Source organism: Styela clava, chromosome 1 (assembly GCF_964204865.1).
Source record: "Styela clava chromosome 1, kaStyClav1.hap1.2, whole genome shotgun sequence".
NCBI classification, from domain to species: Eukaryota; Metazoa; Chordata; class Ascidiacea; order Stolidobranchia; family Styelidae; genus Styela; species Styela clava.
The window spans coordinates 8,273,502-8,299,325 of NC_135250.1; the positions used below are offsets into that span (position 1 = coordinate 8,273,502).

At 35.0% G+C, this 25,824-nt stretch overlaps 4 protein-coding genes across 4 annotated transcripts in view; 2 read left to right on the plus strand and 2 right to left on the minus strand.

Annotated features, from left to right (window-relative positions):
* The first annotated feature begins 452 nt into the window (after window positions 1-452).
* Window positions 453-3,396, plus strand: LOC120339098 (uncharacterized). The gene is made up of 2 exons (XM_039407169.2): window positions 453-896; window positions 1,210-3,396. Exon 2 carries the CDS (start codon window positions 1,248-1,250, stop codon window positions 2,247-2,249), a length of 1,002 nt encoding a protein of 333 aa, XP_039263103.1. The 5' UTR covers window positions 453-896; window positions 1,210-1,247; the 3' UTR covers window positions 2,250-3,396.
* A 9,730-nt stretch (window positions 3,397-13,126) lies between these two features.
* On the minus strand, window positions 13,127-13,618 carry LOC144425452 (zinc finger BED domain-containing protein 5-like). Its single transcript, XM_078114878.1, has one exon. It carries the CDS (start codon window positions 13,616-13,618, stop codon window positions 13,127-13,129), a length of 492 nt encoding a protein of 163 aa, XP_077971004.1.
* Window positions 13,619-13,642: 24 nt separating this feature from the next.
* Window positions 13,643-15,226, minus strand: LOC120335326 (zinc finger BED domain-containing protein 5-like). Its single transcript, XM_078114881.1, has one exon. It carries the CDS (start codon window positions 14,885-14,887, stop codon window positions 13,643-13,645), a length of 1,245 nt encoding a protein of 414 aa, XP_077971007.1. The 5' UTR covers window positions 14,888-15,226.
* A 7,938-nt stretch (window positions 15,227-23,164) lies between these two features.
* The window catches only part of LOC120338676 (adhesion G protein-coupled receptor L2-like), a 60,827-nt gene continuing 58,167 nt past the window's right edge, over window positions 23,165-25,824 (plus strand). The window contains exon 1 of the mRNA XM_078118568.1: window positions 23,165-23,219. Within this exon, the coding sequence (XP_077974694.1) occupies window positions 23,180-23,219 (40 nt within the window). The 5' untranslated portion in view covers window positions 23,165-23,179. The remainder of the gene's footprint in view (window positions 23,220-25,824) is intronic.

Genomic DNA, 25,824 nt, shown 5'->3' on the forward strand with positions numbered 1-25,824 from the left:
AAATGTTACAGCGCAAAATGACCTTCACCTCAAAGCCTATTAGGGTGTGCCAAACTTATGGGGCCTAGTTAACAGGTTTCCCCCCAACTTGGTTGAAAAAAAGATATTCATGATTGGTTAAATGTGTTTGTAAAATAGAGGTTGGTGACCCCTGTGGTATATTAAACTCAATTACGGCTATTAGTATGGTACGAGAAGATGAACTATCAGTTGACGGATCAAACGCAATTTACACATTAAAATTTCATAAGAATGTTGAATTGAAATTGCTCAAACTAGCTTTTATGAACGGTCATTACATGTTTACGTGGTCTTTAATATCTCGATCTCGAAATCAAAACGAATAAATATATATCCCTGAGGCATTTTCTCATTTGCCGCCGTTAATGAGCCCTTCTTCTTTACCAGTCATGACATCATCAGAAGTTATATTACAACAGGTCAGTTGGATTGATACGTCAAATCCGAAAGTCAGGTTTATTTAAGCAATTTTTTGAGCTATATTTAGAACGTGCACGTCATAAATCTTTCGCGGCGCTAATGTTACGTTTGTGCTAAAAACTTAGCGGTATCGAATAAGCGATAAACAAGTTGTTGATATCTAATGGTGCTTTTCTTCTACTAAAATGATTCACAACTCCATATTGGTATACTGCTGTTCAAAAAAGAAGCTTTATGTGACCAATATATATATATACCTTCATCCCCTTGAAAAGGATGCGTACACCAAAACCTGGGGAGATCGTTCAAATGGAGACTGGGTAGCGTATATCAACTCTCATTACTTACTTTGTATGAGTGGCATATTAACCGTGTTGTGCTGCAGCTTGATAGCAAAGACCAGAATCGTACCGGTTCGACACGGAATAACAAAGGCCGTTACCACAATTATACTCGTAAGATTACGAGTAGTATTTTCCCAACTGTTTTTATCTCCCAAGCCCTATTTACTGATGCATTATTCACAAAGCTTAAGTAACTAGTATGTCATAAATACAGAAGCTCAAATTATCTTGTCATGTTCAATAAGAGACGACCTCAGATAGCGTAACTAGTTGTTCCCCTCGGATGTTACCGATGTGAATGGTAAAGTCATGCGTTTCCATCGTTGTCAAATAAAGTTAGCAATTGAAATTTACCTATCTAGAACTTATTTTACACTTACAGAATACTTATTTTCTAAGTTTTGAGTACGTCTTATCAATTTAGATAATACAATAGTTGCGCTGCACGAGGATCGAAGATAAATGAATTCTACTGTCCCGACTAATGCTACGTTTAGCATAAACACAACAATTACAGGATTTGGCAACAAAGGACTAACTGAATGGGAAACTTATCAGATATTTGCGGCAGCTTTAGCTGCAATATCTCTATACATTGCTGTTGCTCAAGTAATGTATTGCTTTATAATTGTGAGACAGCGAAGAAAAAGAAAAATAGAGAGTAAAAGAGGCCATGGGTCAACATCAGAACCGCGCGATCTGTTCGTTAATACTCTAAACACGCTGGTAGTAATCGCAGCAGTATTCGCATTTATGCGATGCGGTTTTGATTTCTGTTGGGTCATGGAACGATTTACGGACCTCACTTGCGAATTTTCGATCAAATTTAAGAAGACTTGTTACGCAATATCAATGCTATGTGTTTATCTAGTTTTGTGGCTTCGTCAAAGGATCTTTTACAGGAATCCGCATCTTGAACATTTGAGTACACGGACAGTGAGATTCATAAGCTGGAGCTTATCAGTGCTTTTGGTAACTGGAATTCTTTTTCTGGGTATTTTCTATCTCACTACAGCCATTTACGTTGGAACACCGAACGGATGTGCTGTTGTGAAAAATCCAATAACTGTAGTCAGGTGGTATCTGCTAATGTTTCTCATGGTACCCTTTCAAGTTTGTTTATTGGCGTTATACTCATATCCTCTAATAAAACACATGCTGGTATGTGACGCTATTGCAGGAAACGCAGATCACGTCATACCGCTAATAAGGAGAGCTGCTGTTGCCGCTGGATTCTGCGCACTCACGGACATTTCGTTTGCGGTCATTTTCCTTGTGTATGAGCAGGAAGAGATTACGCTGACCACTTTTCTTTATGACGTCAATGTTGTCATAAATGTGTTAGGTTTAATATTGTCTTTTCAGAACTGGCAAGTTAGACTTGTACCATGGCGAATGGGATTCGGTAGTAAGCGACGTGTGACAGAAGTCCACGTTAACCCTGCACCAAGTGAAACAATATAAACTAAATTATTTCAATTTCATAATGTGTTTTTATCATGCTTTGACAATATCCACTGCCCTATCGCCATATTTTATATCCGAAACTTGTGTTGGTTTTTTACTTCTGAACTGAATTTTGTATTTTTATACCGGACGTAAAATTATTTATTGTATTATCTCTCATAATTGGTGGTCAGTGCTATTTGGTATACATAGTATAAACAAATGAATACATGAATTAAACAATGATATTTATTTAAGTTCCGCATTCGGTTTGAATCACTCGTTTCCGTAGTTTAGTGTTCACAGAAGCCGTAGTTTAGTGTTCACAGAAGCAGGCCTGAGAACAATGCTTGAAAATAGCGACACGGAGTACTGTAAGGCCTGAGAGCAATGAGTTTGCTGAAAAAAGGCGTGCAGTACGGAATAAAAGTATTTCCATTCAAAGAAATAGAAAAATGTTGGCAACCAAATTTGCCCAAAAGTTTTATTTTAAATGTTTCCGAATTCCATGATTTGTATAGTCTATAATTTCTTCTTGGTTCTTGAGAGATTTTTTTCGCTATATCTAACATGAAGAAGATGAAAAAATATTAACAAGATGCCCAATAATAACAAAACAATCAATAAGCATACTTCGTGTCAAATGAATGATCTCTTTTCTGTACACAAGAACAATCAGTGACCGAGAGCGCCATCTACCGGAGATGTCACAATGATAGTTGAAGATAATTAAAAAGAGGTGTCTGCCGATGGGGAGCACTAGCGATCCACGAAGCACCTGCCTTATCAAGCGCCCTGTAGAACCGCATCCCTGGTAGTAATCCAACAGACGTTTTTCCGTCGTCTAACTGAAGGAAAATTCTTTCTACACTTGATGAGTTTGTGCTTACAATCTAGTTTTTGAGTTCATGACTAGCTTTTCGATTCAAAATATTGAGCCACCTCCCATACTGATAGGGGCTAATTTTAGGCAAGCCTATTGCAGACTATTCAGGGCCAAGAGGAAGATTTGCTCATCAACGACATATATCATGGCCAAGCTACATTTCATATTTGGTTGAATTCATATTTGACTTTATGTGTATTGACTTCTTTTTAAAGTAATTTATATATATTTACGTTAACTGCTTACCATTTTTACATGTGCTCATCTATATGCCACATGGTGACATGAATAAAACCTGAAAGTAGCATAGTTATTAGTTTAGTACCGGCAGACCTCATGGTATTAAAATTAGTTTTTTTGGTTTTGGTCGTTTTTGGTTTTCAATCCTTTATTAGGGAATGAATCATATACGAGTATATCGTTATCACGTGATCAAGAAACGTTTGAAATTTCATACCAAGAAGCGGTGTACATAATATAATTTTTGTGACAATTTTCAATTATTTAACACAAAAGCGCGTAGGAGTACATTGTCCAAAACCATGTTTGACAACATTTTAGAGCCATTCATAAGGTTTGCGTTACCGTCTCGATTGCGTCCGCCATCTTTCTTTCGTCAATTGCTCTTTCTAAATTACACGAAATTGATGAAATGAACAACTAAAATCGATTGTGACGCAACAATGATGATGTTGTGTTTCACAACAAATCCGTGTAGTTAGAAATAGTTCCCATACGGAGCTCTATTTACATTTGAGATCTGTTTTAGTGGAATCTGTTTATCACATATTCATTTCCCAAGCATGGCGCCGGCTTTTAAGTACGCACCATGCTTGTTCAAAGACGATTTTCTTGGGAATTATTAATAGTTTTCAACTCCAAAAAACAATTCTCCTCTTGCGTATGCGCGCGTCCATGAGTCAGTTTGTTTTGGGTATTACAGAATGCTTTAGAATCGTGGAGCCACGCGCGATATTCTCAACTAAAACAAAAGCACGGAAAGTTTTGTACCCTTACGTGTGATGTTGCCCTATAAAGCAGTGACCTATTTTGAAAACAGAAATTGTATAAAGATGGACAGTCTTATGATGTGGACATGGTGATCAGTATCACACAAACATCAATATTTTCGGTTGTACCTTCTAAATTCTCATTATTCTTGCTATTTTATCGTCATTTTTTTTTGGAAAATATATTTAATAAAAACACTCATTATTTTACGTGCCGCTACCCCGGCGAAATACAAATGATCAATGCATAAATAACTTGTATCTAAGTGATACGGGCAAGCTTGATGTTTCTTCTTCATTGCGTTCTTATAACTTTTTCTTTTGTTAAACCATCTTACAGAAGGTAAAACAAAAAATGCCACTATTTCTTGGCGATCATATATATCAGACCAGTTCAAATACCTTCATGAGCATAACAGACCGCATTCTGCGACCCTTCTGGTAGGCAATGTCGGGAACAGCTGATAGAATGGTCACAGCAACTCAAAAATAAAACATATTTTCACAATTGGTAAAACACATTTCAAATGACTGCAGACAAAATATATACCGAACCAATATCGTCAAAGGATTACTGAGTCAATAGTTCTTCCTTTAATTTTTATTTCATCTAATGACTTTTCGTCTATCCACATTACATATGTGTAATCCCTTTTCGCCCCTTTGATGCATTGAAATTTCATCAAAAAGCAATCATCTAATGTTTCAATGATTTTGGGGTCTAAGCAGATAAAAAGATACCGACACAAATGAAACTGGTGGCTCAAATAACCGCGACATGCGTTGCTTTTTACGACGGTAACACTATTCCCTTTGAAGGTGACATGGAAGTATCGGATAAATCTGTTCTCGGCGAGAGAGAAGGCGTATAATTAGCAATGAGTAAGAATATATAGATGGATTTGGAATATTTATATTTACAATGGAATAAAATGTATAATTTATTCAAATACTCATGTTTCATATTGGTCAGCCTTGTTTAAATTGGGATATTTCCGAATATATTACTTTTGGAAAATTGGAAACCCTGCTTTACACATTGTTATTATTCCAATACCTTTGCAAAATTTTGACATGATCCTTTGACGACGCTATCTCAAATTTTCAGGTCTAAATTTTTACAAACCAAAACAACTGAAATATGATATTGTTTACTATTAAAAATACAGTATAATAACTACGTATCTTCAGCGTGTTGCGGATATCATGCACATTGGATTTTGACAAATTTGCATTTTGCTATATTCTTTAACATGGGTAATATCTGATATCAAAATGACTCGATTTGATTCATTATGTTGAGGCTCAAAAAAGCAACAACAACAGTGGAATTTTGCAGACTCAACCATGCCAATGTGCTATCATCGTGCATCACAATGTCATAATATATGGTTGTTTATTGGTTGAATTTAAAATAATTTCGACGATGACAGCCATCCTCAAATTATGAGCACTTAACCCTTATTTCTACATCTGAGTAAAACTATCGATCCCGAAATTAAATTACAGCTGTTTCCGTGTACTTGACATCAAAGACAAAATGGATGGTTTATGTTAGGCACACACTAAATTTAACCATAAATATTTCTCCTTTATTCTCTGAGTGAGCGATGAGAATAAATATCCAGTTTGTCTTCGTTAACGAGCGTCTTTTCAAGAATATATAATATTTAAACCATATTATATAATTTTTTTTAAATTTTGGGTGCGAATTACGCTTGGCCCGTTTTTTCGACATTTCAATAGGTATCGCAAAATTGGATTTGTGCATGAAAATTAATTCATTGTTGCCAGTTTTCCCGTAGTGTCAATGTGAGAATTAACAACTGGTTTTCTGCCAAATTTCCTAACTATAACGATTTTGTGACAAATCGGAATTCACAACATGTACTGATTTCAAGCAACCCGTTAACATTCGACGGTGCTAACTATTCTTGTCCAAATTGCGCTGAAAAATTGCTGTGGTTCCACTAAAACAACTGTTAGTTTTTCCTGTAATCCTCCAAGCCAAACTCTTTTTTCTACATTAAGCAATGTTTCAATTTTACGTATAAAAGACCACTTATCGACTCGAGCTTTTGAATTGATATTTTTCCTATTAAGCTATAATGACAGATATTGTTTGCGAATTTTATTCGGATTCCATCACAATAGTTTGCACAAATCAACATATTTTAAAGAGAGGTTGTAATGAATAATTCTAGAATATCAAACTTCTCAGATGCGATTCGAAGGTATGAGCTTGTATTATAATTGCAATGTGTTTAGTGTCCGGTTCGTCGTATTGAAAAAAATATGAAGCTTTTCCCAATGAACGGGGCGTTTGGGTACAGTAACCATTACCGCAAAAAAAACAGTCATCCATCAAAGATAAACCCAGGGAGAAAACGTGTGGTAAAACATGGACGAACGAAGTAGGTTATCTTAAAACTAATCTCTCTCACATACGTTGAGTAATCTCTCCGAATACCAATTTGACGTTTTCTAAGAAGCAAAATATTTTTACCGACCACTATTAGCTTATTATTATGTATGTATATATGAGGAATATAAAATCGTACTTTTCTATGTTCAAAGTATATATGCATCATTCGTGAACGAGGAAATATCGTCGAAAACGCTGAAAGGTTATATCTTAATGCGTTATTATTTTTAAGTCTTTGGTGAAGTTTTGCTCATGCCAAAGTGTCAAGTAATTTTGAAAATTAGGAATCATTTTCACATTCACTTTCTTAACTACTTTCCTTTAATATTTTTTTGGTTCCCAAGAAGACGAAATTAAATCACGCTGCAATTATTGGTTTTGTTTATTATATTTTTGTGATGCTAAATCACAGAATCATTATAATCTTATGAAGGGTTTAGAAGTATGATTAGATTTTCGAAGATTGATATCATAACAAGTGATACTGATTCTCATATTTTGAGTTTTATTTGGTAGAAACCATTACTGAACGCAACATTATCATACAATACAAAATCATTGTTGGTCGCAATGCCAGTATTTTGTTCGTTTGTTTGTCACTGACGAATGTATGAGAATCAGATTTTGTACCCGAACACAAAAACTTTTTTAATTTTGAGATCCCAACTGCAAGATAAATTGAAGCCTGAAGACAAATTCAATTAGCCCGATATCATGTCATATCGTGATTAAAATCACATGTGTATTCTCATATGTTAAAAAAAAGTCAAGGCAGACGCTGACCACAGCATCCTGCGGCTGACATGTTTACGTGAAGCCGCGCTAAAAAACGGGTTTTATTTAAGTAAAACATCTGGTGTGTAAAAAATTCGATGAAAAATTTGAATAAACAGACAAACTGACTTGTCTCGTGGGAACTATTTCATTTTTCGTTCTGTTAATCAGTGACATCTTGGCATATGATAGAAAAAGATTAATCAACCGAACAAAATCTGGCATAGGTCGTGAATTTATTTTTTCAGGCATATACAACGCAAATACAGCTAGTCAGGTGGCAACAGCTTTATACATAGGCTGCTGTAATGTTGACATGGTGATTGCATTGCATTGTAAATTCGCCATCTATATATTCAAACTATACATACCCACTTCAATTTTACAAACCGACTAAATAAACTGGTTTATATAGTAATTCTGCAACACGGGCGGCGTATTATGCTGATGGATCATAATAATAATTTCAATTATTCGAATTTTATTTTATAAATGTTGAAATGTTTGATTATCTATCTCCCCTATGACTTTTAAATTGGACATATTTGCACATACTTCATTGTTAATTTTTATACACTGCTCAGCGACGACATTACATCGAAGTTGTAAAGAAGAGGAAAAAAGCCGAACCGGGTCCATGTCAAAATGTGATCACATATATAGAATGTGGAGGTGTAAAAAACTGAACGTTATTTTAGGTTCAAAGTGAGAAAAAGGATGTGACACAGCCTAAAGTTTCCAACAATCCAATGACCCAATTTGGAAATAATAATAGTACTTGACCGCATATTCGATAATTGTGAGATATTACTCAGAAACTATTTCCGTCATTGTCTTGAACAAGATGACGTCATCGCCATATGTGATTGGCGCGAATCGCTCTCTCATACGTCACAGAACGTTGGCGCTCCGGTCATGGAGTCGAAAGTTCACTATTTGATAAACCCAAGCACATTTGTCGCTTATCTCATGACAATAATAAGATAGATGGTTTGAAATAAAGGCGTTTTTGTATGAAATCACGATATGATATTCAACACAATTTTTTTCCTGTATTAAACCTGTGTCATTGATAAAACACACTGTTTATGCGTGTTTTATCATTGGCATGTCCCCAATTTATGGTACACCATTTTGGCACTTATGTTACATCTATTATGTAAATCCACTTAACGGCTACGTCAACGATAAGTAAATATCGTTCGCCCCTATTCAGTAGCCGTGTGTCCAGATAAGCATTTCTTGTGAAGTGAAAGATAAATAGCAGATTGGAATTCGTTTTACACGTTTTTTTCTGACAGGCGCAACGTTATGGTAAATTATGTAACTAAAGCAAATATTATTTTCCCTATGAAATAGGTAAATATTTGACTTTTTTTCGTATTTGTAAATATTGCCAACCAAGTTAAACACCCAAATGACATAAGTTTCTATTTAAAATGCCACAAGTTTGCCATACTAAAATACTGTAAGCTTATACAGAATAAAATAAAATAGTTAGCTTTTGGGAAATGGAAATTTAGATTATAGGCATTTGTTGTTCATGATTATTGTTGATAACTTTTGATTTTAGCACGGTATGAAACTAATTACCATTTCCAGGCGTTAATTTGGTTTCAACACTAACATCTCAGCAAAAAAATACTCGGTATTTTGTCATTGCTGGGAGGTCTACCAATGTAAACCTTTTTGAATTGTGTCAGTGTCCCCCTATTGATATAAGTATCTAATATATATTCCTTGTTCAAATATTCAATGCGAAAAATAGCGAAGATATTTCATCAACAGTATTCGGCATTTATGTTTTCTATTTTGATCACTCGCCACTGCTCAAACCATATAAATGACTTGGAATTGAATTGAATCACAAAGCCTCAAATCTATAACCCACAAGAACAGAAAACTGACATTTTGTTACAACATGTTCTTTTCATTACACGCTTTGACTCAATTTTAGCCAATGCATGTCAAGATGTCTACAGATTATTTGATTTTGGGGAAATTAACCTCAGATGAACCTTTTTGATGCTTGAAATCAATGTTTTTGCAACGGCTTATATCTTATCAATAAGAAACAATCAAATGTAAAACATAAATATATAATGAAAATTCATGATTCACGCAGTTTCGTTTTCCAATAATAAGCGAAAATATTTTCATCGCCAAATAACATTGGTTACACATTGCTTTTCAAGATATATATATATATGGAATAATCAAAATATGATGCTATATAATACCTGGTTGGAATCTAAAATTATCGGCTTATCGTCCATAATACTGTAAGTACAGGCGAATTTGGTATATGACATCAAAGATACTTTTGATTCGGAATAATAACCAAATCCCCACTGATTTAATAAATTGGAATCATTATAATAACGCCATTACGTGCTTCTGATTTCAAAAACATATGCATATATTTTCAAGAATAACATCGCACTGCGCTTATTTCCTTAGTCGTGGATTTTTTTTTTCATGAACGTAGTTAGTGCGAATATTTAATCAACTTAAAATGGCTCAGATAACAAAAGTTAATTTATGCAATTTATGGGTTGAGTTAGAACGATAAGTTGTTGTTTGTTTGCATGCCAGCTCGAACATAAATTGTGCCCGCCATCTAATAGTCTTAGCTCGACTTAAAATGAGCAAATGTTGGTTTGTAAGATATTTATGATCAAGCAAACTAGACAGAATTACTTTCAAGATGTGATGTTGAGTTATTAAACACAATTAAGATTTTTAGACGTATATGCTTTGTCATAGGTACAAACGTATATAAAAATGTAAAATTTTAACGTTTTCCTAAATATTGCAATGAACTTCATGCTACTGTGATGCGGTGTGTAATTTTTTAGGTGTTCGATATTGATAATATCCTTTAAATGTTGCACTTGCTGATAATGACCTTCTTGCAAAGTGCCAATATATCCATTATAGTGTTGTGGCGCAACTATATATATTGTGTACACAAGAGCTCGTGTAGGTTATCTCCTCGTTCCTGGTTGAGAAAATAACCTTATTATACGATGCAAAATACTGATAAAAATCGTATTTTAGAAAATTTAACCCACTGTCCTACATGACAGCATTTGAATTGCCGTTGAGACCGTATATTCATCCATATTCCCAACAGTTCCAGAATTTGACTTAAAATTTCCGAAGTACATGATCATCAAGGTGACATTTTGGATGCGATTTTCTCTAATTGTAATTATTATCTTGTCACATTCAGCACTTTATTTATTTAAAGTTTTGTATTTGCGTCATCAAATCACGGAATACATTCAAACCCCAGGATTTAATAGTATTTTATATACTGTTCAACCGTACAATTAAGGTAATCTTCGTTCGTTATATTTGTCATCCGAATTCCCGAGTTAAATTTTTATTGAATGGCTGAACAAAACTTCTCCGAACAATTTGAAAATTCAAAATAATTTTTCCTATTTTCAACGTTGCAAATAAGATTATTCCCTGCACATTGACACCGGGTTACAATCTTACGATAACACACGAAACAATCCAATTCTTTCTAAACCACAATCGAATTCAGCGCCGAACCTAATTGAAGAAAATAAATGAGATTAGTCGCGTTCGTGACTTCTGTTACAGTACAAATTCGACAAATTACATTTTATTAACAAGCTTGCTTTCATTTAAATCCTTGATTTGATGATTATTGGAAATATCCTGGCAACCTCTCCTGTTAAAAAAATGGACTTTCAAGTTTGTCTCCTTTAAACAGAAGGCCGACAAAAAGAGAGGCTACAATAAATAACTAGGATTCTGTTTATGGAAGACGCTATTTTACAAACCAAGCATTGGTGTGTGATGGTGCATATTACACAAACTTCTGTTGTTTTCTCTTGGGATGATGCCTCATGATGTACGTTTTTGAGACGCGGTTTTCCAACTTCGCAAGTACATGGGTGAAATTACAAGAACACGGTGTTATCGATCAATCTACATGGCAGACCAAAAAGATAAGCTAAGGATTCTGAAACTGTGCATTCGACCTTTTTATAAGTAGCAAATCCAAACCACATCTATAGAATTGCTCGTTGCCCTTGGGATTAACACTGCAGGCTTTGAAGCATTGCCGAGTTCGTGGTGTAAAAATAGGTGCATGACAGGACCAGAATCCCAGGCACAACTGAAAAGTCATATATTTATTGTCTTGCTCTCCTCTTCATCAAATTGTTTCCGGCTTCTATCTCAATTTCACCAACTAGCTTGCGAACATACAAAATAATTTTTCTTCAATGACTTTGCTTGCAAGCACGAAATTGTTACTTGCGTTTTATATTTGTTATAGATTTGAAATATTTTCTTCGTTGTATTCCAAATTCTTCCGTTTTCCATGAGGTTCTCTTGTTTTTCATAAAAGTGGTAAACTTCGAATGTGACGTCACATTGCATACGCAAAATCGCCCAATCACGAGTCATGATGACTTTACTTTTCCTTCCGTGATATTCTTATTACTTTTATTCTTTCTCCTTTGATGTCTTGTCCTCCTTTTACCCTTTTTGGCAAGTTGGTCGACAATTTTATTTGCCGAGTATTCCCAGAATGCCTCAAAAAGTTTAATCCCGTCCTCCGAGTCATGACATCACATAAATTATTAAAGAAAATCCCGAATTTTTAAAGAACGACTGAATGAATACTTAATTAGCGAATGACACGATTGAACATGAAGGATTAAATTTGCAGAAAAAGAACAAAATTATAGTGGAATTGTTCCGGAATGGTAAATAAGTATACCAGAAGGAGAATGGCTAGATAGAGTATACTTGAGCAAATGATGAAACTCAATAATGAACCCTAAAAACAAGTTCCCGATATTCCAATGATGCATTTGCAACTTGTTTATTCAGCATGAATACGGCAAATATCTAAAAACCAAAGATGTGAAATATACTTTTATTCGAAACTGATACGCTGAAAATAGAGAGATTCAGACAATCTATGAATAAGCGTCTAACATTTATGGAGTACGTTAAAACTATTATTCAATTCACATCATACCCATAAGTATTCGCTCTGGAAAATGCACATTTGTATTTGGCAATCCATTTGTAGCTAAAAGTTATATAATAATTTTAAGCAAATTAAAAGGTATTAAGGAAAGCCAAGAACCCATTTAAACATATGCTTTTCATTATATCATATACCGTAAAATGAGCGCATTATGTGATAATGCTTCAGTCTAGAAAGAGTTGCTACATGTTGATAATAGTTCCAAAATCTTAATGGCTCTTATAATTTCAAATTTAATATATTAACTTTCACAGTAGATAGAAAATGCAAATGAATATATTATATAATTTTTATGTCCTCATTTTTATCCTAAAACACGTGGCAGAAAATGAAGTAAAATACTTATGAAAACAAATTGAGTGATTATACTGAACTTAGATATTACAACGCGTTTGCTAATGATTAGATAGAAATTGTGAGAAAAAATACAATTGTCGGTGCTCCAGAAGTATGCGCACCAAGATGTCGCACAACCTGAATCCTAACCGGTACACACATACTATGTTCAGGTTGTGCGCCATTTTGGTGCGCATACTTCTAGAGCAGTGGTTCCCAAACTTTTCATTCCCGCGTACCATTTTTAATTTTGTGCAGCGTTCGCGTACCACCTAAGTTACACTTGACTAGAATATCTCAAACCATAAACTATGCACCTGTAGATAAGAAAACTGAGCATGTAGCAGCATTAAGATTTGACAAATGTCATTCCAGAAAGAGATAAAAACCATAAATTAAACAAAATGAAGCCAATTAAAAATTTTAATGAGATGGATGTAGTTGTTTTTTCTCCACCAGCTGGTCAATGCGAGGAAGAGCTTTGCTGACAGCGCATCGAAAGTCATGTTCGGGCGTTCCAAGACGATTTCGGCTTTTCGATTTGATGGCCATCAAAGCCGAAAACCCTTGTTCGCACTCCAACGTAGATGGAAAAATCAATAGCTGGGAAACAGCGTGACGTACTAGGTTAGAATACGATGATGCCATGCTCAACCAGAAATTGATTGGACAACATTCCTTATGTTTTATTTTTGCTGCCTCATCAGTTTGAATGTCTATTAGTTCTTCTTGTTCCCCGGTCCCTACAGGCACATCAACCGGATCAATGAAAAATGGGTTGACGGAGTAAGCACAGTTTGCAACATCAGGAAAGTAATTCAATAGCTCCGTCTTTAGTTGCGAAAGATGATCAATAATTTCTTTAGAAATGCCACCATCAGGATTTTTCTCAACAGAAGTGAGGCATTTGAACATTCCGTAGTTTTGATTGCTAACATTTCATGTCCAGAGGTCCAGCTTACGAATGAGTGCTCTAAGCTTTGAAATGAAATCTGTTACAGTTAGATTGGGTCCTTGAAACGACAGGTTAAAGTTGTTCAGAACTTCAAAAATGTCTGATAGATATGCCAATCTAGTGAGAAAATCTTTGCTCTCCAGGTCGTTTTGAAAATCGTGATTCTTCTCCTTGAAGAATTGCAGAAGCTCATGTCGCAGTTCAAACAGGCGCCTTGTTGCATTACCACGAAAGAGCCAGCGCACCTCCGTATAGAAGAGGAGACAGCTGTGGTTAGAACCGAGATCCTCACAAAGAAGTTTAAACAACCGAGTATTCAGAGCAGATGTTTTGACGAAATTTACTAGTTTGATAACTCGGTTCAAGCATGATAACATGTTCTGAGGTAGCACTTTCGCGCATAGGGCGAATCTATGAATAAAACAATGAACAAAAGTCACGTTTTGCGCCACAGCCGTCACATGAGCTCTGAAGCCTGATTTATGTCCTAGCATTGATGGAGCTCCATCTGTTGTACAGCCAATCAACTTTCCCCAGTCCAGTTTATTCACTTTGAAAAAACTGTCTAATGCTTCGAAAATATCCTTTCCCTTTGTTGTACCTGAAAGTTCTTTGCTCATAAGTAATTCAGTTTTTACAGCCTTTTCTTGTGTATAACGAACATACACAAGTAACTGTGCGTTATTTGTTACGTCCGTCGACTCGTCCAATTGAATGAAAAAACCATACTCTGAATCTTTCACTCCTGAAATCACTTGCTCAGCAATATCGACTGACATCTCTTCTATTCTATTCTTAACCGTATTGTTGGAGAGGGGAACACTTACTAGCTTTGCAGCCGCCTCTTCACCAAGTACATTTTTTACTAACATCTTTGCAGCTGGCATAATGAGGCGCTCTCCAATGGTATGTGCTTTCTGATTTTTTGCTATCAGCAGAGCGACTTCATAGGATGCCTTGACAGCACACTTCTTTCTCTGATAAATTGTGCCAGTGTTGTCGAAGCGCTGTCGTTTCACTTGCTCGCCCAGTCGCTGAAAGAAACTCTCATTTCGATCCTTCTTGTCGGGATGATTTGTGTCAAGATGTCGTTGGAGTAAGCTTGGTTTCATAGCCGAATTAGCAAGCGTTTTCATGCACACTACACATTGCGGCAAAACTTCTCCGTTGTGTTCAATAGCTATGAATCCGTACTTTATGTAAGCTGGACTGTAATTTCGTTTAGACATGTTGTCAATAGTTGAATTAAACAAAATTTCGCAATATTCACACACCGCAGGCTTTTGAAAGCAAGTACGAATAGCAACCGTACGTAGTGTGAGACGGCCGGTAAGGAGAGCGTTCCCGCCAAATATTTTGCTGACAGCATCGGTCAAAGGTCATGAAAGTTGGTAATTGGCGTTTGATCATCTTGAACAAAATAAGTGTTGCTTCATAAACGTGCGAAACCACAAATTAAAGGTAATTGAAACGCAACATTGCAAATTATTGAAAGTTGGTCGCGTACCACCTGAAAGACTCTCGCGTACCACAGGTGGTACGCGTACCACAGTTTGGGAATCGCTGTTCTAGAGGTACCAATTGTCATATTAGGGTTTGGAATAATTATAAAATCAATATTGGTTGCTGGTGTCGATTATGTAACTACAGATGTAAGGGTTGGAAAAACAATTGTATTTGTCATTATTTATTGTAGATGAATTTCATGAAGTTTCAAATCCTGAACGATTGTCGAGGTGATGTTGAAACGATGCGAGTCCCGTCCCAATCAGGGTCCAGAAATTGTCTAACTGTCAAGTAAGACCGTAATAGCTAGCCGGTCCGAGTTATAAAATTCGCGTTCACCATCACGAATTATTACACAAATAACTAAACGTACTTCTGTTCATCAGGTAGATTATTATAAAATACTGAAAAAATGATGCTGTGATTACAGATCTTGGATTTCTCAATTGTCCAGAAAACTTGGGCACATAAAAAAAAACGACAAAAAAATATTTTAATTTTCTTTTTTTCTATTACAAAATTGGACAAAAATATTCATACAATTACAAATTTTGTTTCTTATATGCGTTTTAAATCATGAAAGTCTGTGGAGGTGATGTTGAAATGAACAGATGTCCCAATAGCGATATCTAAGATCACCGATATTTCAGCAAAGTAAAATCTAGGACATATATTGCCTTGCGCAACATCAGTGGGTTGATATTTCACAGCTTCTAAATTCAGACTCGACATCACGAATAATTACTTAGATTGCAAAACGCACTTATGTTCTTCAGGCAGATTATTATAAAACGTTCTGAAAATTGATTTTGTTATTACCGGTCTGAGATACTCAATTTTTCAGACCACTTTCCCCGATAATAAACGAAAAAAGAACAATTTAATATTCCATCTTTCCTATTACAAAATTGGATAAAAAAAATATACATAAGGATACACGCAAGTTCTTCAAATTTCTTTGATTTTATCGGCAGTTTAAAAAAATGAAAACGAAAGTCAATGTTGGTATAATCGATTTTCCAAATACACTACTAATTTGATTGGATAACTGCCATTTTAAAAGTAAGGTATGCACGTGAACTTACTTTGCCTCTCAAATAATCAGCGAGTGAAATTTCCGCGCCCTAAAAATTGGTCACGGCGGTTTCGCGAACTGTGCTGCCGAAAATATACCAGGGTTGAAAGTTTATGATTATTAAGTTAATTGCCCTAACAATGTTTGGCCGACCATTGACTGCTAGTGGGAAGCACCTCAGATTTCCTAGTTCAAAAACCTCAAGTTCGAACTCCTATATATTTGTTGAAGGTCTGAAATAGTCTCAAAAGTTTAAGTAATTTAATTAATTAGGTAGCGTAAATTATCTTTGACAGAGCATGACTATCTGTTATGCAAAAATGATGGCTGAATATTTTATTCAATTTTGTTTCTGCCATTCAAACTTGAACCTGAGCTAATTCCTGATAAACTGTTTCGACTTAACTAAGATTGCGTCAGAGTTGGCAAACTGAGTTATACGTAGTTATTCTTCTTAAAATTCCCCTAATATTTCAACAGTTTAAATTTGTTTCGTGGAGTTGTTGTTTTTCAAAATGAGTTCGTCGCAATTGCATAAAGTCTCACGCGATAACTAGTTTAACCAAAACCCATTGGTTTAAATTGGGCTGAATCGGTACAATTCCAAACCCCACAAAAAGTTGGAAGACAATCCTCGTCTGAGGGGCTGTTCGGAATGACGAAGCAAAACAATCACAACTTTGATTGTTTTTATCTTACATCATACTTCACAAATATGATTTTTGTGTCGAATTGAACAGGCGTTCTTCGTTAAAACAAATCAGAACTTGCCCTAACCAATACACAAATTGAAACCTTGGGGGAAAATGCAATAAACTCAAAAATATTTTTCATCTAAGAATAATTCACATTGACGAAACAGTTGAGATGAAAATTTTGCGCAGGTAGTTTTTGCACGTTGCAAAATGGTTATTTCCTCGATACGACCATCTTCCGTAATGTGAATACTTTATTAAAATCACTGTTGCCAATTAAAATTGTGAATGGGGTAAGTAATGGTCTGTAATTATACAAGTTTCGTCAATGAATTTTTGAAAAAAAAACGAGAAAAAATAACAAGATTGTGAACTTCAAAACTTGATGCATGTTCAATGTCAAAAGCATATTAAGTACAACAAGACCATCACCCGCTGTCTTCCGCTTTGTGGAAAACACATGTGGCATGTGTAATACTATAATGGCGTTATCTGGTTAACTAAAACCATGGTAATCGATTTTAAACAGTACAAGGTCCCGCATACAAACGCGATTAAATTCATCTCGCGTTACAGGGACCAAGCTAGATTTGCCTATCCCCATGGCGATTGTGATGAGGAATTGAAAAAAAAATTTATACGGGAGATATTTTCTATACAATTCAATTTGCATTTTCGCTCAACTCTCCATATGTGGAAAATCCGATTGTCGTTGTAAGCAATGTTACGCACAAGGCGGTCATATTCAGAATTTTGACAAATTGTTCATCATTAGATACGGAATAAAATGAGGTCTGGTTTATGTCAAGTGCAGCGGTGACTAATTATTTTGATATGTATATAGTGTAAGAGGATGTGTCTGATGTGCTATCTATAAGCGATGTAGCCTGCTCAGTGTAATATAAACCCTCGTTGCGAGTGATTTCAGTTGATAAAGTTGTTATCTTCTCGACTAAGCATAGAAAATGAGCGTTGCGGGCTACTCTTCAGAATGTTCTAATATACAAATAACATCTAAAGTAGATAACAGCTAATCTTTGGATACTTGAAAATAAACCCCAGCTTAAAATGTTCAAGTAGGAGGATTAAAATGGTATTGAGGCTCAGGTTCAACGTCAACATGGGCTTAGTCGTGTGTTACCTAATCTCAGCAAAAACAACCTCAAATATTGTGGCCTGTGCAAATATGACTATTATGAATGTATATTCAATACTTTTGACCTACAGAAGTATTGTTTAGTTACATTATATTATTTAAATTGTATATACATAACATTATGATAAAGGCTATTTAGTACCAGGGTTGCAAGCCAGATTAATTTTCCGCGAAAGCTTCGAATTTGGGTTTCACATATTTCAATGATTATTTTGATTAATCGTTTCTATACAGAGCAGATAGTCACATGCATCTAAGGATGATTGATTTTATCCGACTGATTTTGTCTTAGAACACCGGGTGTACCTTACAGATTGCGCACAAAAATCCGTCTAGTACAATATGCCGTCCATTTCAGGATACGCCAAACTCTTATTCATGTAACATAAACGAATAAATTACATTGTCACTTGAACTATTTATGGTCCCCGTGAAAGACTTAATTTAACGCCTCTCCACCCTTGGTCAGAAATATCAAGCGTTAAATGAGATACTACACACAACTATTGTAGTTATTTTAGACCCCGTTTCGTCGCTTTGATGTACATCAATGTTATATAAGCTACTTTAAGCCATATATCCTGTTTCAATAATATGTTCTTGATATGACATAATGATCAGTTTTCTACATTGTATCCTATAGTTGACATATTTTGTACAATGGTTGTGATTTTTTGCGAAAGAGACAATGTTTCGAATTGACGCGTTGCTGAAAATTGGCAGGATAATGGGCATGTTCAGGTTGCAATAAATTTACTTCATAAGATGTATTTAGTTTCGATTTGAAATTCTCAAACTTGTATATTAATTGGTTAAAGGCAAAACATATTGTATGAAATACCTATTTGAGCCAAACCGATGTGACTACGATCGTTCATTAACAATAACTACGCACGCCCAATATCCACGTGTCGTACGTGGCTAAATTCTTTCCGTAGTGAAGTTGTGAGTAAAACTACATAAAAAAAATTGAAAATGTAAAAATACATATATCTTAAACTTTTAATTTTTCACTGTGACTCACACCAAAATGAGTTTAAAATACGAAAATATACCGAACAATAAAACCATGTACCAAACATGTGCCTCTGTATATCAAACCTGTGAGATCCGGTCAATTACCGAAAGCAGAATCAATCAATAAATTTTAAAGCAACAATACCGTATAAAAACCCATATTTCTAATGCTATTTATCCCATTTTTTTGATTTTTCGTCATACCACAGCACAACACCCACAATTCAATTCATTGTCCAAAGTATGGCTTCCACTTGCGTGAAATATGAACAGAAAAATCAATTTTTCAATTCAAACAACGGAATTTTTATTCATAGCGCTCATGTTTACGTCAAACCGCGACTTTCGTTGGCAAGTTTTCCATCGAATAAATTTATCTTCCCTCCAGCCGATATCGATTTGGAAAAAAAAACAATGCCGCAGTGAGTCTGTGCAGTCCGAGTCGCAAATTAATCAATATATTGTCTCACTCACGTGAGGGACAGAGATAAGTAGAACGGATATTGGAAATTTATGTAGAGTATTTACATGATCTGCAACGGACACCAATTATAGAAAACATCCAATTTAGATTTGTCGTTGCTATATTGTAGATCAAAAATGTGTCTACATTTGTTATTGCGAAAAGTACGACGAAGAAGCAGGAACATAAAGCCGTACAGAAGAATTCAATTATCAATAATAAAACTAAATTTAATGAGGTAATCCTAAAATATATCAGAATAATGATAAAAATATTATGGAATGTTGAAGTTACTCAGGTACAAGTATTTGGGATACTATAAGTGAGATATATATTTATATCAATAAATACTAGCATTCATATTTATACAGTGGAGATTTTAGGGAAAAATTAGTCAACATATAAGTTAATATATAGTCAGGGGTTACAGATATACTAACCTTCAAGAGTTCAAGATTGATATATTCGAGATTGATCAGCATGATAACTAAAATCACTCATTTCAAGTATTGTATTAATTAAAACCTGAAAGCTCGAGATTTAGTTATTTGGTGCTAGTTATCAATATCAACAATTGTTAATTTCAGGTCGACTGCGTTGAGAATTTGTACATAACGTCATCAATGAGTAAGTACTTATTTGATTGACGGTATGAAAAGATAGGTTAGTTCGGCCATTTTCATGGAGATGGGTGACGTCATCGGCCAGGAAAAGCAGAAAGAAAAATCATGTATTGTACGTTGGTTTGGATAGCAGTATCAACTAGCAACACCACAATTTGGTCACTGGTCTACAAACCGCTATGAATTACAATAACAATGGTTTATGTCTTTCTGATTCCCAGAACGGCATGGCGAAATTTTTGCTTTCAATGACGTAAGCTAATAATATCACAATAAAAGATAAATACAAAATTTATGGGAGTATTTAGAGTTTTAATGAGGGTCATATCGCGATAACAATTTATTAATGGTGGAACCACTTCGGCAGAAAAATGGAACTCAATGTTAAATTCAGAAAATTCAATTAGTTTGGTCTAGTATCATAAACCAGAATAACAATATTTTATATAATTTATCGCTCACAGTCAAAACAAAAGGAGTGGAATTTAGTCTAAATCCAAATAATCACTGCCTGCTATTTCGAAACGGAACTACTTCGTCTAGTCAAGTGTTTCGCGCGCTCCTTCATGATTTGCTACAGTTTGAATTCCAAACATTTTCCTATTGTTCTCACAAATTGAGAGCTCTCCATAAAGTTAGAAGAGTCCTGAATCTAGCTACCGTGGTCCCCCGTGCCTAGCGGTCCGTGATTCATTTGTGATTCGCAGAATAACAATGCGTAGGAAGCCAGCTGGCAAGCTTTCCCTTGTTATTTTAACTTTAATCTGCCGAAAATGGCGAGAAACAGTAATTTGACAGGTAGTATAACGTATTATGGTAAAGGCTGAGACAGTTACCAAGAAATTTTAAAGCTCCAAAGGATTCAGTGGACAACGTCGGATTCCAAAATGTATATGATTTTTCTGAATTTTACAGTCGATAAAGGTAGAAAGAAAGTATTAATATAGCGTATTAACAAAAATGAAAATTTTAGTTCATAGTTGTAAGTAATATATAAGTAATAGTATTGAAATATTAAATTGTGAGAGTGTACTTCTATATATATATATCACAAAAAATAAAAGAAACTATAAATGGATTGAGGTAGAAGTCAATGTGCAATGTGGAAAGTAGGCAAAAAGGAAAATAAAATGAGTGTTTTGGAGAGAGCAACAGTTTTATGTGAAAATATTTCAGAAAACCGATGCTGGAGAAAAAAAAATAAGAAAAGGTTGGATTAAGAAAAATGAGAAATATTTGAATTTAAATAAATATTATCGCTTATTATCGATTGGTACTGTCAAGGTTTTGGCATATATCAATATTTTGACACGGCATTGGACTTTTCCATGATTGGTTTTTATAACCAAAAGCAACGATTTATAATTACTACTTTGCATCCAACTTGATCTTTTACGAACGAGCATAATGCATACGCTTACTGTTATATATATATAAAAAAAATAGAATACTGAAATGTTATCGATTACTTCATACAGGTAAAAGCTTTCAGTTCATTTTTGTGTGTTTTTACTTCTGTTAGAACCATTTTTACCCACTTCTATCGATTTTCAACCAGTAATGTGTTTGACACGAAAACGGGTATTTATCAATAATGTAAAGAAAACGTCCATTAGCACATTTAGTTCCAAATTTGTGATTCATTAAACAATCGTGTTGACGTAAAAAGAAGTTCATATGTATTTAAAATGCGCATTCACAATAAATTTAAAACCGTTGCGTGTTATGTTGGTAGCTTGAGCAGTTGAGTTTTTACTTTCAGAGAGGCTAATAAGAAAAGTTGCTAATTAGACTCTAACTCTAAGACTTAGAGAATAATAGTTCCTGAGTTTTTTTGGTACTCCTGAAGTATGCCCACCAAGATGTCGCACAACCTGAACCCTAACCTTGTACACAACCTGAGTTCAGGCTGTGCGCCATCTTGGTGCGCATACTTCAGGAGGTCCGTTTTTTTAAATTTTAGCTAAGCACTCGCATGTGCGCAATTCCCAATTTTTTGGAGGTCAAATCATACAGCAAGACAGTTGAAGACTCTACATTGGCTGCCGGTACTCCACACAAAAAAAAAATTATTTTTCATGTAAAATGTATTCCTGCTGCTAAGGCGGTGAATTGCATGATCTCATTTTTGTAACCCATGATTCCTTATTGAAGCCTGAAAAGGATCCAAAATTGAATACCACTTAGACTAATATTAATATTTATCTTTTCTAAAGTTTGATTTATGTTCTATAAACACAAGAGAAAAATGCATTAAAATTTACATCTCTACAAATTATAGACCAAATGGGAATCCCGCCCAACCGAAAATTATATTTTAAAATTAATGGCATCAGGTATTAATTGGTCAAATATGGTTTACGTTCAAGGAGCGGAAATGAAACGACATTTGTAAGCTTTATATGTAAATTTCTTGTGGCGTTCTGAGGCAAAGTTTCTGTTTGCATTTATCAGATAAAAAGTTAAACAGGGTCAGTACCTGGAACGTGTGTGGCATGAACCAAATGAATATTAATATCTTCGCACATTGTGTACTTTAAAAATATAGGTAAAACACACCTTAATTTGATTGGTCACATCGGCCAAATACATACGAACATGGAAAGTGTTAGATCGCGCTTTAAGATTGACCCACCTTTGTTATTAAATCGAGTATGTAGGTATAACATCTGAGTTATTGTCGTGGTGATTAAGTATAAATATATTTTTAAGGTGTTTCTTTTTTTTGGCAGTGTGGTTAGACACAGAGGCACCTTGCGTTACATCTTTTATCTGAAACTGTGAATGCATTTGTTGTGTTGAGGAACTTTTTGGCTTCTCATAGAGTATTTGTGAAACAACAACCATTCACACGCCCTAATGAATAATGCATGCTTGCATCTAATTTGATTACGAAACGGGTAAATTTGGCCTGAGCGACTTTGGCGACACATTACAGGAAAACTTGAAAGGTTGACGGAAATCAAGCGGGCAGGTGGAATCTGGAATGCGATTATTGAATTTTACAGTTGCTTTGAACGCACAAGGTAATACAAAACGCTAAGTGGCCCTAATTATTGTGGAACTGTTCGTTTTATAATTTATACTTTATTAAGCACTGCAAAGCCTTCGTATATATATCTACGAAAAAATCTTCAACGAGCAAGGGTCAAAATTATTAGCATAATTGTTTTGGCATTTTGACATACCATGGTGTCCAACATAAAGTGAGATATGTAACTAAAAACAATAACTTTAGAGCTGTGATAGTGTAAAATCAGCATTTCAATACTAATTACAACATTCTAGTTACACACATTGGCTTTAGTGTAAGCGATAGTAAGGAATGTCATAGGTACAATTTTATTGATTATTTTTGAATAAGTATGTGTATTGTCAGAGTTTTCATATATCATTGGGAGATGTATGACATGGTATCATATTTATTATAGTTACATTCAACATAGCTTTGTTTTTTGATCGTTGATTTTTAAGTTTTGGAATATTTTAACCGGGTCGAAGTAAACGTAATTTATAATTGCTAATACCAAAATAATTTATTTTTTGTTTAATACCCCTAAATGAGAAGTTACAAATGTGAATATAGTGGAGCCCGATGAGGGAGTCGTATTAACGCTCCTTACACAAATTTGGATCTCGTATTGAAAAAAATGAAATATATATCATCTAACTTTTTGAGTTGTCATCACATGGTGTGATCTATGACTCTAACCTTTCCAAAAAAATGTTGCGCGTGAACCTTGATAACCTCTTTTCCCTATAAGATTGAGAGGAATTTTTGATTAAAAATATGTTTTTATCGGTGATGGTTGTTTTCTTGGTGTTGGATAACGGCTGTTTATTTTTATTCGTCGGACGTACGATTCAAAACTATAAATTTATATTCGTGTAAAAATTTCACTGCCTGACCTACATGACTTGGTTGACGAGTGACCATCGATCAAAGCTTTTTTCGAGTTAGTAAAAGTCTTAAAATTAAAATTACGCAATTAGAGTTGGAAAATTTTCGGAAATACGTTTTTTATGTAATGTGTTGTAACTTTATCGCCTGTCGCCCCGATTTTGCAAAATATTTCACGCTTGTTTTCATGCGGCCACTATTTTTCAAAACTAAAAATCTGTTAGGACTACGAGATATAATGAGAAACTCCCTTCTGTATAATTTAAATCAAATTGACCTAATATCGTATGACGTTTCGAATGTGCCCAAGGCTAATTAGCCAGACGGCCGTTATTCATCAAAGCAAACTATAGAGAAATAATTTTACAGCAGTCAATCGGATATATTACCAAAAACTTATCAAATCCTTCATACATTTGAACCATTGAACGGTTTACTATGACTCAGATATTCGGCCCTAGCAAAATAAAGTTTCATACCTGTGAAGTCATTGCTACGCCCGCGACGTGTGTGATCCTCACAGTCATTTGATCAAACTGAGTTGTCATACGGCATTCTAGAATCTAGATATCCACACGTTATAGGCGTATATTCATAGGACGGTTAACGTGCAAGGTGAACGAAAAACTGGGATAGGATTCTGTGCAACACGAAACGTGGCTTCACCATGTGATTTTCGCTTACAGTATTATTTGCTGACATTGGCAAATATGACAGCGCTATACCTAGCCGTCAGTAAAATGTCTTCCCGCCAAATTCATGTTGGCAAGTTCTACTTGTTTTTGTCAGCATGAGTTTAAGTAACATACTATAGTAAACAATACCCTTTGTGGTTATTTTACTTTACATGTTTTGTTTAATTGTGTACGAGATTGTATGTAGTTCGGAAGCGTCCCCGTTTTTCCAACAATTCAATGCAGAACACCGTGCACGTGGTGGTTAATAATGAATGGTCTTTCTTAGAGAAAGTCTAGTTCTAACAGGTTAGTAGTGGCATTTAGTCGTTATAACTTGTAATGTGTATCCAATATCTGATTTGTTATTTGTGGCATGTGAGATGTCCTAAATTAGGTTTTTAAAACTGTCCTCGCAAACTTGGGAGATTCCTATTTTATACTGGTAGAAAAATAGTATAATTGTGATGGTTCCATTACATTTGAACCCACGTACATTTGAACCCATGGCAATTGCACCTGTATGCTATTGCACCTAAGGATTTTTTTTTGTTTTTCGGATAGTTGAACCCACACTAACCCTAACCCATGGGTTTTAGCACCCGCATATAGATTGAACCCGTGGATATACACATGGGTTCAAATGTACGGTCACCAATTGTGATAGTTGCGTTGATTTCTCACTGATGGACGCGTGGCATTGGTGCTCCTGTAAGAGTATTGTGGTATATACGAAGAAACAAGCAGCAATCATTGTGTGACGGGCACGCGCCGTCGCAAAACACAAGTTGTGCATTACTGGATCAATTATAGCATATTGCATTCCATGTAGACGTGCTTTTCTTATATCTACCTATTTGATAGGGAAACAACTGCCAGGACACGTGCCTAAGCAATCGGTTACGCTTCAGCGGGGTAAATTTAACATGAAAAATGGTCGATAATTTATGTGCCGAGGGACTTCCAGTTATTTCCGTCTCAAGTAATGCACTGTAAATACTAAATAAAATGCTCTCTGCTATTGAGCATTTTCAGATAGTTAAATTTTGTACGCCG